The 18,648-nt window shown below is 43.2% G+C and overlaps 1 protein-coding gene across 1 annotated transcript in view; it reads left to right on the forward strand.

Moving 5' to 3' along the window:
• The window catches only part of SMARCA2 (SWI/SNF related, matrix associated, actin dependent regulator of chromatin, subfamily a, member 2), a 167,559-nt gene that overhangs the window by 30,785 nt on the left and 118,126 nt on the right, over positions 1 to 18,648 (forward strand). Inside the window, exons 5-9 of the mRNA XM_014460338.2 lie at positions 1,063 to 1,318; positions 7,879 to 8,005; positions 10,683 to 10,856; positions 12,067 to 12,240; positions 14,298 to 14,468. Coding sequence (XP_014315824.1) covers positions 1,063 to 1,318; positions 7,879 to 8,005; positions 10,683 to 10,856; positions 12,067 to 12,240; positions 14,298 to 14,468 — 902 coding nt within the window. The remainder of the gene's footprint in view (positions 1 to 1,062; positions 1,319 to 7,878; positions 8,006 to 10,682; positions 10,857 to 12,066; positions 12,241 to 14,297; positions 14,469 to 18,648) is intronic.

The raw sequence follows: 18,648 nt of genomic DNA on the forward strand, positions 1-18,648 counted from the left end.
TGTATAGACTATTATTTTTGTCACCATTGATTGAATCATCTTAATTTTTCTTGGAAAAGATAAAGACAGTTCTTGAAAGAATGCCTGTGAGAGGTTTTAACTTCTGCTTACTGAGATTTTCTTTTCTCTAATTTACTAAGTCATCTGGCGGCACCTCTAATCATATTTATAATTTTGAAGTAAGTAAAAATCCACTTAGGAGGAGAGATGGAATCTTCCTATGTTAGGCCCATACTTACCATCCCAACCTCTTAAGTACAATGTGGACAGTTGCTTTAAATTAACGTATTAAGTACAGTTCAGTAAGCTTGGTGAATGCATATCCCTTTGTTCTGATAACATGCAAAGAATGCTCCCTTTAATCTTCATATTTGCTAGTTTTTATTAGGTGGAACGAGCCTATTGTTTTTCCTCTGCACTGAAAGTTTTTAGAAATATCTCTAATATGTAGTAAGAAATTGAAGTTCTGAGATGCACTGATTTAATCTGAGCTATACTTGATAGGTCATGAAGGGGAAATGCCTGCCCTCTTGAGTTCACACCAGAGGACCGCAGGCTCCTGGCTGCGTTTGTGAGGCCTGGCTCTAACAGCAGGGCCCGTCCAGCGGGGACTGAGTGTGATTTTAGGACCACACCCAGTTTGCATCTGACTTAGGTTATGTTATCAACTCACTTTGTAATAACCTAACTGACTTCGGTTATTCCCTTACTTTTCTGAACTCTGAATGCACCTGTAGTTCTTTTTAAAAATCCACTTTTGATGTAGACCGACATCAAAGTCTGGCAGCCCATCCTTTAGTCAGTTTACTATTTAGGGGTCATTTGGGGGCCATTCCCACGAATGCTCCTTAGTGAATGCCATTTTCCTTGCCCCAGGTTCTTATTTCTCTGGCCCCGCCTTTCCTCTCCACACCTCCTTTTTTATTTTTCTTCCCTCCTTTTTTCTTCTCTTGCGATATTTACTGGTCACCATCCCTGGGCCCCAGGGGGACAGCGGGCAGGCCTGGTATGGCCGCAGGTCAATGACCCGCCCAAGCTGCTCATATCACTCTTGTCCCACAGGCCCCGGGCCGGAGTTGAGCGGCCCGAGCACCCCGCAGAAGCTGCCAGTGCCCGCACCCAGCGGCCGGCCCTCGCCCGCGCCCCCCGCAGCAGCGCAGCCGCCCACGGCCGCAGTGCCCGGGCCCTCGGTGCCGCAGCCCGCGCCCGGGCAGCCCTCGCCCATCCTGCAGCTGCAGCAGAAGCAGAGCCGGATCAGCCCCATTCAGAAACCGCAAGGCTTGGACCCCGTGGAGATTCTGCAGGAGCGGGAATATAGGTAATGCACCCCGTCCCGGGGGTTCTTGCAAGTCTCACCGAGCCTGGGGGTGGATGCAGTCTCCCAGGGCTTTCCTTGCTCCTCTCTATGGTTGAGGGAAAGGCCCAGGCCCAAGGATGATTGCAGAGGCCAAAACTCATGCGATGGGAATGATTTCAGCAAAGTGGGGTGGGGAGGTGGTTGTGGTGGGGGGCTCTCCGATGGCTCTGGGTTGGCAGCTCTGTGATTTTCACTCATTTAATCGGGACACCTTTACCAACCCCTGTGACGTGTCAGGCACGGTGTTAGGCGCTGGGGATGTGAACAGAAGTGGTTGTCGCACACAGATTATGGGGTGCCTGATCTAGTTTGCCAGCTTGTCCTTGATTGGTGACTGCAAGTTGGTCAGATGTTGAGTGTTTTGTGTTGGCCTGACCTTCATGATACTAAAGTACACTTTATATATATACTAAAGTATACTATATTTTTTGTTTAAATTCATGCATTATTTAGGTGTATGCCTTTTTAGTATATGTGCTGCTGAAGCGAGCACTTGGTCTATGCCTTGGTCCAACGTTAGGAGTAAGCCCTATGTAAGTGTCTTCCTATGGGGTCCTTTAAACTCTTCCTCCAGAAACGTAATTTTCACCTGATTTGGCACATTTATCTAAATCAGGAGTTGGCAAACCTTCTCGGTAAAGGTCCAGGTAGTAAATATTTTACGCTTTGCAGGGCCATATGATCTCTTTGACAACTACTCATCTCTGCCTTTGAGTGAGAAAGCAGCCCAGATGATAATGGGCTGACTGTGTTCCAAAAAAACTTTATTTACAAAAAGAGGCTATGGGCAGGATTGGCCCACAGGCCATTGTTAGCCGACCCCTCATGTACATGGTTAATGTTAACCAAAAGGGAGACCAATAAGTACTGAGTCAAATGAAAGCAAAGCTCAGATCATGGTTTCTGGAGTTAGCAGAAATCATGCTCGTCACTTTCTAGCTGTGTTGCCTTGGTCTAGTAGTTCCATCTCTTTTCTGCGACTTAATTTCCTCATTTGTTAAAAGAGGATCTTCGAGTATTTCTTGTGGGAGGAGATAAAATGACACAAAGACGTTTAATACATATTAGCTATTAGTATTATTTTCCCAAAATGATTTAATTGAACAGAAAATTAGAGTTTAAAAATTACAGAGAATGTTAGTAACAATGTAATAGGCTCCCTTTTCAAACATTACCTTAAACTTTATTGAAAAACGCATGACTTATTCATTACTAGATTAAAATACTAAGCTATCAGCTTTGAGACTTATCCTGAAAGAAACCACAGTAACTTGCCGTTAAATGTGTGCAGTTGTTGTTGTTTTTTTTATGAAGAGTGTAACTGTAGTCTCATTACTATTGCTAATCCTCAATTAAGAGCTTTTATGTTGCTGTTTCCAGCATTTCATGTATCCCTGGGGAGCTAGATGCTCATCATCTGTAGCTATTTCAGTGTTCATAGGCTGGTTTTGTTGGGTGAATAATTGCTGTGTATTATAAGGTCAAATATTAGCAAATATTTCTTGGACAGAAAAACTATATTTATGTACAATCTTTTATGTTGCTATAAAAAATCAAAAGCAATTTTTAAAAGACAGTAAATGGGATAGAGAGTATCATTTACTCTAAAATTCTGACTTCCTAAGAGTGAACATTTTTTTCCTACCCTGAAGGCACAAACCTACCAGTACCTTTGTTAAGTCATGTGAATTACCTTCATAACATCAGAGATACTCTCTGTATCTAGAATTGCATCTGTATTTTTTTTTCTTTATTCAACCTGTGTTGTGTGTGTGTGTGTGTGTGTGTGTGTGTGTGTGTGTGTGTCTCTTACTGGCTCCTAATTTTTCTTTCATTTTCACCAGGATTTTAATTACAGACCTTTCTTGTACTGAGCTCATTTCAGCACCTTTTTTGGAAGTGATCTTAATAGGTGGAAGTGATCTTAATAGGTATACAGCATTAAGAGTGCTATTTAGCCTATTCCAACATAAGAAAAGCTTTTGTCCTTCACTCCTATAGTAATAAAAAAAATAATGTATCTGTCAGTATCTCTTAAACTATATGCCTTGTAGAGTGTGGTGGAATGGCTGTTTTTCATAGTATTATGACTTGACAAATGTCTCCTTGTTTGTGAGGCTTCGTGGCTTTTGAAATGATTGATCTGGCAACCCTGGGTCCAGACAGCTGGAGGGGCCTTTGGACTGAGTTTCCCATGGCCATCCTGAGGGGCACAGGTTTGCACCTGCTGCATCGCAGGGGCATCTTCTAGCTTCCTTATAGAACAACAGCTGGTTTCTGCCGATACGAAGATAAATTGTTCACCTGCCGAGATTAGTAAAATTTTTCTCTTAAAAAGGGTAGATTAAGACCCTTGGGCCCTTGTAAAGACAGCTTGGAGGCATTTCCACTTGCCCCTCTTGGAGAGAATGGCCTACTTAGCCTGTAGCACTGGTAACTGGGAGGGCCCAGTGTACTTGTACCTTCTGATCAAGGATTTGAGCAAGGTCTTAAAAATATCCATTGTAGCCCTAGCCGGTTTCTCAGTGGTTAGAGCATCGGTTCTCAGACTGAGGGGTCCTGGGTTCGATTCCAGTCAAGGGCACGTACCTCGGTTGCAGGATCTCGGTTGTAGGACCTTGGTTGCAGGCTTGACCCCTGACCCTGGTCAGGGCCCGTGTGGGAGGCAACCAATCAATATGTCTCTCTCACATCGATGTTTCTCTCTCTCTCTCTCCCTCTCTCTCTCTCTCTCTCTCTCTCCCTCTCTCTCTCTCTCTCTCTCTCTCCCCCTCTCTCCCTCTCTCCCTCCCTTCCAATCTCTCTACAAATCAATGGGGGGAAAAATCCTTGGGTGAGGATTAACAAACAAAAAATCTCTTTTACAATTTTATAAACTTTAGTTTGAGCAGAGTCATCTGTCAAAAATTCTTTAACAGATGTTCATTTCTTTGACCGTTATGATATCACTTATCTTGTCTATGAAAATTGGAAGGAAATTGTCAGAATCTTAAATTTTTTTTAATGTTAAGTCCCTTGGCTGCTTTTCCCTGTTCATCATGCAAGGATTTTGACAAATTGGCCTTCTTTATTTAGTAATAGCGTAAATAAGTGTATGCATGTGAATAGTTTGCCTCAGATCTGTACAAAGTCTCCAGTTAAAACAGTTTGCCCATTTGAATCGGAGCCTTTCTCTTTGAAAGGAACTTTATTGCTTTTCTCTGTAGTGAGTGTCAGAGAGATGTCCCAATGCTTTTCGTCTGGGTGTCTTGTCTTTTTGGCACACTTCCTTTGCCCACCAACATACCTAACTTCAGTTCCTCCATTGAGAGTTAGATGTTTGGGCAAAAGGGCTCCAGGCATTGTCACATTAGCATGTAAACTAATTCCACAAATGTTTGCATGGGAGATGGATTTCAGATTCGAAGGAAGAGCATTTCTGTGTTCTGTCAGCCCTCTGCTTATCAAGGCAGAATTTTGCTTCTGGAAGCAAATATAGCCAGTGTTTTTTGGGTGTTTTTTTTTTCTTTTTGTCCTCCCTGGTATCCATTACAACCCTGAAAATTCCTGCTCAAAAATTACCAAGGGCCACTTTATCAGCAGAGTTACAAAAAGTCGGTCTCCCTCCCTCGCTCTCTTTCTAAAAGTGTCACTCAGCTCCTTGCAGGAACAAAATGTACCAGTGTCATTTTCTGTTCAAATAACTCTCCTGCAGGAATCATAAACTTCTCCTCTGGACCTGAACAAAATATCTGTTGCCTTTAATGGAACTCTTTTTCTTGCCAGAACAGTCACCCTTCCTGATTTACTGTTCAATCTGTATGAAAAACTTGAGTGACCTAATTCTGCTTCAATTTTCTGAGCTCGTGAGGACACTAAATGAGCCTCCTGCAGTCAGGCAGTATTACAGCTGTTGTTGTTTCGACAAGTTGAGAATCCTGAATCTCTTTATCGGGCAACCTGCTGAATCCCATTGATAGGAAGATGAAATTGTCTGGAGAGAAGCATTATTTAAAATGAAGATTTCCATTAACAACCACCACCACCAAAAGACAACATTTTCTGTGTTAAAGAAGCCCCTCCTGTACCTTGGCCCCCACCCCACCCCCACCCCCCACGTGCTGAATTGAATGCATATAATTTCACCCTCCCCTTCCCCTATACTTCGCACGTTTGTACTCTGTACTTCTTGCCTCCCTTTCATAAAAAAGAGATTCTTTTGTGCTGGGGAATCTGAGATTCACTGACAAATGACTAGGTCCTTTGGAAAGGAGCAGTCATTTCAGGAAGAAGTGTCATTCCACCACCCCCCCACCCCCCCCCCACCACCACCCCAGCTCCTCACCCACTGCAGTGCCCCAGTCCCCCAAGGCCACATCCACCCCCAGTCCCCACCTCCCTTCTTCCCCCCTCCACTCCCCAGCTCCCACCGCCCAGATCAGCGTGATTTAATCTCTACACTGTCGGTCCAACTGTCCTAAGATTATTTATTTAGTTCTTCAGAAGATTAAGGGAAACACAGCTATTCCTTTAATTTAGCACCTGACCCACTTTGTCAAAGAGAGTAAACCAGAACAGCAGGGGATGGTTTGGGTTCTGGGCTTTTCAAATGCAAAAGGTCTGAAATGACTCTAGAACCAAGGAAGGAGAATACCCCATCCTTGGCCCTCATCTCACCCCTTTATATTTAATTTTCCTTTTACTACGGCCTTATTCTACAAAAGGGAAATTGTTTCAGTTTAGTTACTTCTTTAAATTATATATTTGAAAAAATCCACAAAAGGTTTTTCTCTTAATATCTTAATTGTTAAGATGCATCATCTGTTGCAGTATTTGGAGATTTGGGGCTATGTGGCTATTTAGGAAATTGATCTGGATACAATAAAGTAGGAATCTGTTATATTATTTTCAGTTAAATCAATGAAAAACAATGCATTTCCTTTATTACCATTAAAATTTTGAAAAAGAGGACATTTTACTTCTCTACCAAGGCAAATAACAAAGTTATTTTTTGTGGGTTTTTTTTTAAACAATCATTTTGATATTTGGACCATATGAAATCCTAAGATATTTTGCACATCTAAGTCACAGATTTTACTTCTTTTTCAGATACAAGCCACAGATTTTACTTTTCATGCACATATATATATATATATATATATATATATAATACACACACACACACACATCATTGTAAAAGTTGATGAACCATAATACTAATTTTTAACAGAATCTTAAATGATCAACGTTTATAGTTGAGATCCAGAAAAGTTCTCAGCTAGAAAGTCTATTTTAATTACCCTGTGATGGTTTAGTGTCAGGCAAAGGAGGTTCCGTCTAGAGACCTCCTTTATTAGCTCTGAAGTCAACGTGTTTCTTAACATCGCCAGGCTTCTGTTTTCCCATCAGTAACAGCACCATTATACCTTGAGGGGTGTGTGTGTGTGTGTGTGTGTGTGTGTGTGTGTGAGAGAGAGAGAGAGAGAGAGAGAGAGAGAGAGAGAGAGAGAGAGAGAGAGAGAGAATTAAAATTGTGCATCAAATGTACTTAACGCAGTGCAGTTCATGTTAACTTAGTTTAGCTTACTGCCTTTTTTATTACTATTCTTTCTTTTGAAGTCTCTTCCAAGACAGTTTTGCCCCAAATTTTGGGGAAGATAGTTCTCAAAATAGATTTAAATGGCATATAATTATTTGCAAAAAAAAGAATCCAGGTGAACTCCAGAACCAGGCGTTTCTGTGAGTAACAGTCCTGGTGTCCCAGATGAATGAAGACAGTGGGATGTCTCCTATTTTCCCTCATGAGGAGTTACCTGCAGTTATATTTTTGATAGTGTCTAAAGTGAGAATCCCCAGCAGTCCTTTTCTAGAAACTCCCAGTTTTTAAATACTGTTTACTTTGCTGGTTGCTGCTGCCCCAAACCTGATTTTTAAAAACGCCTAAGTTGCCTTTTCTTTCCCCCAGCAAGCATTGCTCAGAGAGGAAGTGGCTGTGGTCGGCAGGGCTCTCTCTGAATGTTTTGGGTTGGCCGATTTCTGTGGCCTCAGCATCTACAAGTGCTCTTGTTCACTCGGCTTTAAAGGCTGTCATCATCAGCATCTTGGCAAGGCGGGCAGATGGCCCCGTGGCCGTAGGACAGAACCAGAGTTGGAAAGGAGACTTTCAGCCCGCCTGCCAGTGGCCGCCTGGGCTTTTGGAGCAAGCAGAGTTTCCTGCCTCTCATTTTCTCTCTCTGTTCAGAGCGAGCAGTGGCACTTGATGTTCCTCCTACATGTATCATGAGCCTCCTTTCCTGGGTGTTAGAGAAAGGTTATGTCCAAGACCAGAGTGTTAAGCAACATATAGCACCTGTCTGCATTAATGCAAGGGTGGCTTTTCTCTGTTTAACATCAGAAAATCTGGTTGGGTGTCAGAAACCAGCCATGAGTGTCTGGGATAGGTTTTGCCATGAACTTGAACCTAGTGTTACTGTTTGTCATTTAAGACTGAACTGTAATGTATATTTCCATCTCTCCCGCCCCTGTTTTACTATCTTCCTTAGGCTTCAGGCTCGCATAGCTCACAGGATACAAGAACTGGAAAACCTGCCGGGGTCTTTGCCACCAGATTTACGAACCAAAGCAACCGTGGAACTGAAAGCACTTCGGTTACTCAATTTCCAACGTCAGGTATTACCTTTTCCCCAGCAAATCTGAGGCGGAGGAAATGAATGTAATTGTTGGAGATCGGTGTGTTTCCTCAAGTCTCTTCAATATTGTCATAAAGATAGAAACTTAGTAACACCGTGTATCTTTCAGACCAGCAGCAGAGAGCTAAAAGCACTGAAGACGAACTGCTTATTATTCTGTTTTTCTCGCCTGTGTATCAGATACATTTTTTCCCACCTGCAGGATGGTTTACAAAGTCAGAGTTATGGCGGTTTGTTACCGTGGACGAAACCTTGAGAACAAATGAGATAGCTCGTGTTTGCCTTTATGACTCCCAAGAAAAACAGTCACGTGGTAGATGAGAGCTTCTTTGTAAGCACAAATGTATAATCCTAGCACAGTGATGGCGAACCTATGACACCCGTGTCAGAGGTGACACGCGAACTCATTTTTTTGGTTGATTTTTCTTTGTTAAATGGCATTTAAATATATAAAATAAATATCAAAAATATAAGTCTTTGTTTTTACTATGGTTGCAAATATCAAAAAATTTCTATATGTGACACAGCACCAAAGTTAAGTTAGGGTTTTTCAAAATGCTGACACGCCGAGCTCAGAAGGTTCGGCATCACTGTCCTAGCATGACCGGGAACATATTTTAACAAAGACAATAGCCACTCTGCTAAATTAGTAGTCCAGCATTTATAGAAATACATAAACCTGTGTCTTGTAACTTGATTATTCACCACAACACAAGTTTGGTGCATTTGATCCTGTCAGACCTATGCACTGAGTAACCAATGAGTTATTATCTGTTGTTCCTGCTATGGTTCATAGTAGTCACTGATTAATAAACACTGGCATAATGATCTGCTTTAGAATTGCTAAGTCAGTAGGACACCAGTGGAATGACATAGAGCTAATTTTCACTTTGGTGAGTTTTGTCTTAGGGACCTGTCTGCAGGTCTCCTGGTCTGCAGGCTGCCTCATTTAGCCAAACAGAAAAAGGGGCACTTTGCCATCAGTCAGATGGGTTTGCTTGGTTAAGGTCCTAGGGCAATGATGGCGAGCCTATGACACGCGTGTCAGAGGTGACACGCGAACTCATTTTTTTGGTTGATTTTTCTTTGTTAAATGGCATTTAAATATATAAAATAAATATCAAAAATATAAATCTTTGTTTTACTATGGTTGCAAATATCAAAAAATTTCTATATGTGACATGGCACCAGAGTTAAGTTAGGGTTTTTCAAAATGCTGACACGCCGAGCTCAGAAGGTTCGCCATCACTGTCCTAGGGCATGCAAAATGAGTTACTAATGAATGAAAGTGAATTGCATGACTTGGTCTATTGGAGGATGTGATTAAAATCACAAGGCCACCTCACTTGCTATTGTCATATGACCTTGGGAGTACATTTGCCTTATCTATAATAATAAAAGGGTAATATGCTAATAGACTGGACATCTTCCAGGCGTCATTCCGGACATCCTTCCTGACAAAGCTGGGGCTGGAGGGAAGCCAGCCCGGGTCCCTGGTGCCTACGGGTGGCCCCGAGGGAAGCCAGTCAGGGTCCCGGATGCCAGAGGGAAGCCAGTGCCGGCAGCTAGGGGAAGGAAGGCCTACTCTTGCAAAAAATTCGTGCATTGGGCCTCTAGTTGGTTATAATATCACCAAGGGGCATCAGTGTGGCTGGGTGCTGCTTGGTCATAGGTTTGTGAGAGTAGATTAGAACTTAAAAAAAAAAATTTAGAAATTAAAAAAAAAAAGCAAAGAAAGAAAACGTCTCTGAGTTCCATTTTCTTCCTTCTTATAGGTGACTTCATAAAATACATTGATAAAGTGTTTGATAAGATTTTGTTTAAAAAATATTACTGAAGTATATTTTTAGGAATAACATTATATTCAAATTAGCTTCACTATGCTAGACTCTTATTTGTCTCTGATTTTTGCTTGATATTATTGAAAAATTCTATTATCTAAGAAGTTTCCCAATGAAATGAGCTGTAATTCATGCTGATTTCAGATTCAATTGAATTATTATTTTGATGTATATTTTCAATTTCCACCCTCTATCACCACATAACATACAAAATGGATAAGTTATTATACTTATGATCACCTAAAAAAAGTTCGTGATATAGTTTAAACTTTGAATATCTTTCAAAGAATATCATTGTTAGAATTGGGAAGAAGCCCAAACTTGTATCTCTTGTCTTTTACATGAGACTATGAATTAACACTGAGTATCTGCTGCCATTGTCCATGAACAGGAAGTAATCCTTCTGTTCATTTTGCAGAGCATCATTAAAGATAATCTTTTTAAAAACGAGGAGCCCGTTAGTATGGCATTTAAGACAAAGTTAAAAAAATTAAATCTTATTAACTAATTGGTATCATTGGAATAATTAAATAGGATGAATAACTTTATTTAAAATATCTACTTTATTTTTTTAATGTTGTAATGCTATAATTGCTTTTTTTCTTGAATTATTTGTAAAGAAAAGCTATACCATCTTAAAAAGCCATGCCACATAAATTTGGTATGATTTAGTCCCTTTATTTACTAAAAAGGCCAACTGTGAGTGAGAAACCTGTAGCATCCCCCTTCTGCCCCACTCAGGGGAAACGAGAGAAGGAGAGGGTCAGGGGTCTGGCCACTGCTCAGGGAGCCTCTCTCACTGCTTTCCTCCCACAGCTGAGGCAGGAGGTGGTGGCCTGCATGCGGCGGGACACGACCCTGGAGACGGCTCTCAACTCCAAAGCGTACAAGCGGAGCAAGCGCCAGACCCTGAGGGAAGCCCGCATGACGGAGAAGCTGGAGAAGCAGCAGAAGATCGAGCAGGAGAGGAAGCGCCGGCAGAAGCACCAGGTACCACGGCCTGGCTTTGCCGGTCCTCGTGTTTACAGACACGTCCAACTCAGTAACCGGCTGGAGCAGAAGGGCTGGAAACGTGCGCGGTGGGCGGAGGGGGCATCACGGAGCAGAAAAGTCCCTGGGAGCTCACATAGTCTCCATTGTGTAGTCGGGGACACTTAGGCCAGGTGACTTGGGCTTTCTTCGTTCCAATCAGGTGTCACCTTCCTATTCCCCTGGAAAGCTGCGGTCTGGGTGGGATTCCCACAGCAAAATCCTGGGGAACTTGGAAAGAAGAAAGCAAAGAGTTATTTTTAATAACACAGACAAATATGGTGTCCAGGGCTCTGTGACGGGCCCAGTTGGAGGTTTTATAGGGGCAGATATTTAGGAACATTCCTTTCTAGGGGTTTGGAAATATTTTGATGTAGGATTTGATTTCCTAAGCCTATCTATAATTTATTTGTCTTTTTGTGCTCAGTTTAGTGCCTATCCTAGGTTCGTTTTTAAAAAAATGTCAGAGTTAGTGTACATAAGGGTACACTCCCCTCCCCCATTATTTAAAAAATATGTACCAGTTACTTAAGGAGTTTTAGCTTCCTATAAAATCTTGAGTCACAATTCTAAGATAGTTAAATTTTTTTATTGCTTTTTTTAGGGAGAGAGAGAAACATTGTTTTGTTCCACCTATTTATGCATTCATTGGTTGCTTCTTGCATGTACCCTGACTGGGGATCAAACCTGCAACCTTTGGAGTATCAGGCCTAGCTCCTCGGCTGGGACTCTAAGGAGTCAGAGCAGAGGAAACATTACTTTTATAACATAATTCTCACTGGATATACCCATGTCCCTCAGGTTTATTTGAGAACGATTGGCTTTTAATTTTATCATTTTCATTTTTCAGGTTCCTCTCCTTTTTCTTTTTATCCCCTCCATTTTTTATCTTTCCATTTTCATGCGGTCACACCGTCAAAGCTTCAGAGACCGCTCTTCCACAGGCTGGCACGAAGATAAACTTTGAGAGGTCACTCTCCCACCAGCCCGGCAGCCCGCACTCAGCTATGGAGACACACAGCAGGGCACCTATCCCAGAATAGTCCCAGGTTTCTGGTCTTTGTTGTTGTGAAATGCACACTGAGCGTTTTTCCTGGACTAGGCTGGAACCTCCAGGGCCTTGGGAAATGGGTTTTCAGTTTTCTTTTCTACTCCCCTTGGGATCCTTCAGGAATACCTGAACAGCATTTTGCAACATGCGAAAGATTTCAAAGAGTACCATCGTTCTGTGGCCGGGAAGATCCAGAAGCTTTCCAAAGCGGTGGCCACGTGGCACGCCAACACCGAGAGGGAGCAGAAGAAAGAGACGGAGCGGATCGAAAAGGAGAGGATGCGCAGACTGATGGTGAGGAGCCCGGGACAATGCCCCTCTCGCATCCTGTATTGGGAGTGTTCAATATGCCCTAGTAGAAGGAGGAAGGAGAAGCTGCTTACCAAATGTATGACCATGTCCCCTTAACTTCATGCGGATGGAGTTCAAACAGCCTCTTTCCTGGACAATGCACGTCACACATCTTGGGTTACAGCTGGTCAGTATAGTTTTCCCACGTCCTAGGATGGCATTGCTGCTCAGATTTAGCTTCTCACATAAAGGAAGGTACTGTATCTCTTGGGAATTTTGATAACCAGATCTGAAAGGCTGGAAATGGCAGTTCTTTTTAAAATACTGCCTCTTTGAGACTAATGGCACACGTTGTTTTGAATGAATAGCTCATTACGTTGTGTCTTGGAACCTGATGTCTTTTTTTTTTATGGCAGAAATTTTTCTCTAACAATGTAAAAAGTGATTGTTACGTTAATTTTGAAATGTTGCTTTTTGTTTATAGCGGCGGGAGGGTATTGTCAGAGGTTAGTCAGGGGTTATTATTTTTGCACTGTTATTTTTCAGTGAATGTATATCACAGAAGAGATTGATTGATTTCATTGGTCGGCATTTTTTTTTTTTTTTTTGTAATTGGGCCTCATAGAACACTGTGGGTTTTACACAAGTGTGTGTGATCTGGAGTGCTAGGAGACCTGCAGGTTCTGTCTGGGACATAGCTCCTGAGTCCTGCATGAAGAGAAAGTCATGAGCCTCAGCCCATAATTATGTCCTGGGGGAATTCCAAGTGACAGTGTCTTTCTTCCTCGCTGAGATTAAGGTTTGCATTTTGTTTTCATTGATTTTTGGGGTCCCAGAGAGTAAACACCATATTTTAAAATAGGTCCTACTAAATCTTACCATCTTCTCCCGCCTTCCTCTCCTTTTGGGTGAAGAAGAAGACTGCCCAAGAAATGTCTAATTAGCTCGGGAGACTGTTTCAGAGGAATCTGAGCAGTCGGCAGTCAGATTTGTCTGATTCAACCGAAGTGAAGCTGTATTAGCACTTCAGTAACAGATTGGTTTGACACTAATGATTAGGCATTTGCAAATCATTAATTTTTGCAATTAAATGATGGAATATACAGATAACAGAGAAACTGAAGTTTTCTATCACTCTTTCTTCAAGTGAGATCAACCATAACGAAAAGCAATTAGAGTTCTAATAGCATTTGAGGTTCGTGCTCATCCACGGGGCCGACAGCAGCTAGACTGAGGGGTGAGCCTGCTGTCACACGGGCACAGGCTGGAGCGACACCCCTGAGGAAGGCGCTGGGCCCTTCTGTAACGCAGCCGCCTCCTGAGGCGTTTGCGGCCTGTTCCCTCTATCCTGCGTCACAAGAGGTGTCCTTTTATTGGGACATAAAAAAAAGATTTCTCCTGAAATGGCACAGAGTATATTAGAGCTTTTACCCCATTTAACCTCATAATGTGGCTGAATGGGAGGTGGAAGTGGGAATTACTGCATCTGTGTTATTGTTGGGTAGTATCAGACGTCAGGTAGTAGCTGACTTGTCCCCAGTCACGTAGGCCAAAAGGACAGTGCCAGTTATGACAAAAATCCCCCAAATTTGACCTCCCCTATCAACCACAATGTGTGTAATGCTTTTACGTATAAGAAGTTATTTGCTCAGTGCCCATTTGATTATTTTGCCTTTAGAAATACTTATTCTCTCCACTTTTGATTGTATTTGAAAATTTCCAAAATACAAAGTTAAAAATAAACGTTAGATGGTGAATTGTCCGATTTTAACATTTTTGTGCTGTTAAAGAAACACAGAAGAACAAAGAGCTGACGCAGCGTGCTCCATCACACCACATAAATACTGCGGCCATGTGTCCTGACTTTGCCGCGAACCCCAGTGTCCCGGGATGTAGGCATCGCTCTCCCCTGTGCGCCCGGTTCCCTGTGTGTGGGAACCCTTGCAGCCTGGAGCATTCGCTCTGCTGCACTCACCACTGGAGTTCAGACTGTCACGGGGAGGGGGAAAAAGCATCTACAAACTGTCATTAGGCTCTAATCTGGCGTCTTTCCTTAACAGGCTGAAGATGAAGAGGGCTACAGAAAACTGATTGATCAAAAGAAAGACAGGCGTTTAGCTTACCTTTTACAGCAGACCGATGAGTATGTGGCCAACCTCACCAACCTGGTCTGGGAGCACAAGCAAGCCCAGGCGGCCAAGGAGAAGAAGAAGAGGAGGAGGAGGAAGAAGGTGAGTACCCAGTGGAGGGATCAGTTTCAGGCGTGTATTGCTCTTTCATACATACACTTACCACACTAATAAGAGGTTTAGATTACTGGATTGCAGAAATTGCTTCTGTAAATGGGTATGGTGTGAAAGAGTTGATCAGGCATACTAGACATTGGAGATGAGGGGGTAATGGGTAGGAGGTATTACAATGTAACAATGTGGTTCATATGCCCATTGTTTCACACAGTATTTAAAAACTAAATACACATGGTCAGTAAGAAGAGAGAAAACACAGGCACAATGAACTGTTTTCTTAAATGTGATGTCGTGTGGCAGCTAAGAAACTAAAGTGAAAAGTTATGCCCTAACCGGTTTGGCTCAGTGGATGGAGCGTCGGCCTGCGGACTGAAGGGTCCCAGGTTCGATTCTGGTCAAGGGCATGTACTGTGGTTGTGGGCACTTCTCCAGTGGGGGGGGGGGGGGGCGTGCAGGAGGCAGCTGATCGATGTTTCTCTCTCATCGATGTTTCAAACTCTCTGTCCCTCTCCCTTCCTCTCTGTAAAAAATCAATAAAATATATATTTTAAAAAAAAGTTAGGAGAAATTGCAGTGAACAGATTGAAAGAAACCATAGAAAGACATAAGAGATAGCTTTGGGATACTTTTGGAACAAATTTCAGCCTGTTTATTTGGACAGCCAGCAATGCCAGAATTGTTCATTTAGATCAGCAGCCCTGTGTCCCACTCAGGGAAGTGTGCAGGTCAGGGTTTCAGGTGATGTTGGAAAACAAGACTCTTAGGTAAAATATGTCCTAATGGTCATGAAAAGTGAAAGGTAAGATATAGAATTTCTGCTCTACAGATATTACATCCCAACTCAAGGGCAACATGCTAGTGTAGGCCTGTGAATATAGCTCTTCTCTGAGGCTTAAGTAGTCTGCAAACAGCTCTTGGTTGATGTTTTGTTTCCATGGTAAATTCTAATTGGCCCGGACACAGACAGGATGTCTTCCTCAGAATTGGGAAGATTGAGGAGGGGTAGCATTTAATTGTTTATTCTCTGCACTGAATAATTGAGCAAAATATTTTTCCAAAAATAATTAATTTCATGGCTCCTGAATTCTCATACCTGTTTCATAATGAAGGAGGGGACATGCATGATTGAGAAGGTGCCTGCTTGCTCCTGATCCCTGTAGTAGAAGATAGCTTCCCTTCTGGTGAAGATGCACGAGGGGTGTCTCAGGGCTTGGGTTTAGATGTTTCCGTGGTGAGGAATACCTCATTTTCTTGTCAAGGTAGCATTATAGACTTTGCAAAATTGCAGCTCTGAAAGACACTTTCAGAGTTAGTGAAGAGCACACAGGCAAACAGATACAATTCTGTAACACTAGGGGCCCAGTGCACAAATTCGTGCACCTTGAAAGGAACTGTGGGCTGCGGTGGGCACAGGGGTGGGTCTCAGCCCATCTTCCGTGCCCCTGCCAGGCCCCTCCCTCCGCGGTCCCCGGTTCCCTGTCTGCCGGCAGCCCCACTCCTGCTGCTGCCGCTCCCATGCACTGACAGCGCCAGCCCCGTTCGCACCCGCTGACAGGCGCAGAGCGATTAGGGCTGGCGCCAGCAGCGGGTGCAAGTGGGCCAGCACTGTCAGCAGGTGCGAGCGGTGGCTGCTGCCCCGATTGCCCCTCAGCAGCAGGGGGAGGTGAAGAAGCCTTCAGGGGTGATCTGGGCCGGCAGCCGCTGCTCGCACCTGCTGAAGGCACCAGGTGCTGGCAGCAGGTGCAAGCGGGGCCAGTGCCAACAGTGGGTGTGAACGATGGCTACAGCGCCAGAAGCAGGTGCGAGAAGCGGCTGTCGGCCCAATCGCCCCTCAGGAGCAGGGGGAGGTGGAGAAGCCCTGAGGGGCGATCGGGACCAGCCGCCACTGGCACCCGCTGATGGTGCTGGGTGATCGGGGCCGGCAGCAGGTGCAAGCAGGGCTGGCGCTGGTAGCAGGTGCAAGTCCTGGGCGCAACTGCTGGAGCAAAGAATTTTCAGTAACCACCAGAGGCTCACCTGCCTTGGTCTGGTGCCCCTGCTCACCTGCTCCACCGTCCCACCATGGCCAACACCCTCCATGTTCCACATTCTGCTGCCTGCTGCCGATGCCCGCCATGTTCCGCATGCGTGCTCGCCCCCTGCTGGTCAGCACACGTCATAGCAACCAGTTCGGTTGTTCCACCATTTGATCTATTTGCATATTAGCCTTTATTAGCCTTTTATTGTATAGGGTTCCATAAGTGGACCCCATGAAATGGCAGCTGTAGTTTTTCTGAATTTAGTCATGGATTTTGCAGAGATTGTCACAGAAAGGTCACTGTTAGCGTTTTTAATATTAACGTTTGTATTCTACATTTCTTTGTGATTAAAAGCTAATGGCCCGATTCTGGCTTAAAATTAATAGATTCCTGCCATGGTGGTAGATCATTATATCATCGTAGAAAGATACATAGTTGAGTGATAATGATTATGGTTTTATTTTTGTGTTAATCTGTACAGAGCACGAACCTGTCATATTTTTCATTTCACAACTCTGATGATCTCTAGGTTGGCTCTCTACCTCCAAACTCTTGCCTTCCAGTTTGCTAGTAGCACTTATTCTATTTCCTGCATTTGCTCAATGACTGCCACCTGAACACTTACTATGGTGGAGATGCAGTGTGTTGGATGCTGGGAGAGGGAGAAAGTAATGGTGAAGATAGCACTCTTGCCCTCTCAATTTAATCAGAGAGAGAGAAAGAGACAGACAAACAGACAGACATTAACCAAATATGCATCTAAATATATAATTATAATCTGAGGTGAATGAGGTGAAGGAATAATGCCAGTCAATAATTTCCTGATTTCCTGGCAAATGAATAAGAATAGCCAAGCACTGCAGTCTGCCTTGTGCTATCTCGGGCACCTCCCACTGATGATCTCACATGGTTGAAGATGCAGACTTATCCCTTGATGAACAGCCCTTACCTCTTCCCTGCTGTGCTATCAGGGTGCCTTGCATTTGGGCCCTCTCTGCTCTCAGCAGGACTAAGGATCACTTTCCTGGGCCATCTTGCTGGCAGAAATGGGATAAAGCTGTGTCCTTCATGGGGCTTTGAGACTGAGTTCAGAGTGAGTTACCCAATTCCAGATGCACCTCTACTAGTGCAGAGAAAGTGGGTGCTTTCAGAAGCTGATAGTTGGACACTTGGTATGATCTGTGGTTCTTTCCTCCACCAGAGTGAAGGATTGAGAGTTACTTGTTGCAGTTTCTCTGGCTGGAAGGAAACTGCATTTGGAAGCTTAAAAATTCTGTGCTGTCCCTTTCGGCATTTTCCCATAGGACTGACATGCTGAACCTTACTGCATTTTTTTAATTAGGAAAGGCATCAATAAATCTTTGATTTGAGAAAACCCTTTCTAACCCAGTGAACTAATAGCATCGAGCTGGTAGCAGCATTTGTAAGACCTCTAAGATGCAGGTAACTCCAAGAGCTGTGCTATTAAAGTTGAGTATGATTGACCTTGTAATGTAATTGCAAAAGGGTTACTTTTTGCTTTGTGTTAAACTCAGTGTATAATTTTTTAAAATAGCCCCCGTGTAACAGAAAAGACCTTTGTTTTTCCCCATTAGGAGTATATTGTGTTTACTTGTTAGTGAATAATAGAGTAGGGTTCCTTTAACCTGCCATGACCTTGTTTAATTTCCTCTTCTCACTGTTAGAGCCATTTCTATGAAGTACGTATTTATAAATCATTCTGAAACTTCTCCTTCTCAACCTGGTCTTCCATTAATACCCTTGAAATGGAAGGAAAACAAGTAAACTGTACATATCTGCTTACGAGGTAGAGGAGGAATAATTGTTAAAGCATTGAAATACCTCTGCAGGGAGGCAGGATGAAGGCACTGTTACGTGCACTTAGCAGGACTTTGAGGCCTCTGACCTTTGCCATGCCTGTTCTCTAACATCTACTGAGTGACTGACGACAGGATAAAAGGGGGAGGGGCTAGATGAAGCCACAGGAGTTTATATAAACATAGGATTGAACAGGCTAATTTAGAAAATTGGACCGCTCTCCAAATCATGTTAGCACACAATCTTTTAAATCCATAACTGCATAAGAAAACATATCAGACTAATTTGTTCTTATTCCTTACTGGGTATTTCATTAAAAGATCTGTTAT

The sequence above is a fragment of the Myotis lucifugus genome, unplaced genomic scaffold (genome assembly GCF_000147115.1).
Source record: "Myotis lucifugus unplaced genomic scaffold, Myoluc2.0 scaffold_130, whole genome shotgun sequence".
NCBI lineage: Eukaryota > Metazoa > Chordata > Mammalia > Chiroptera > Vespertilionidae > Myotis > Myotis lucifugus.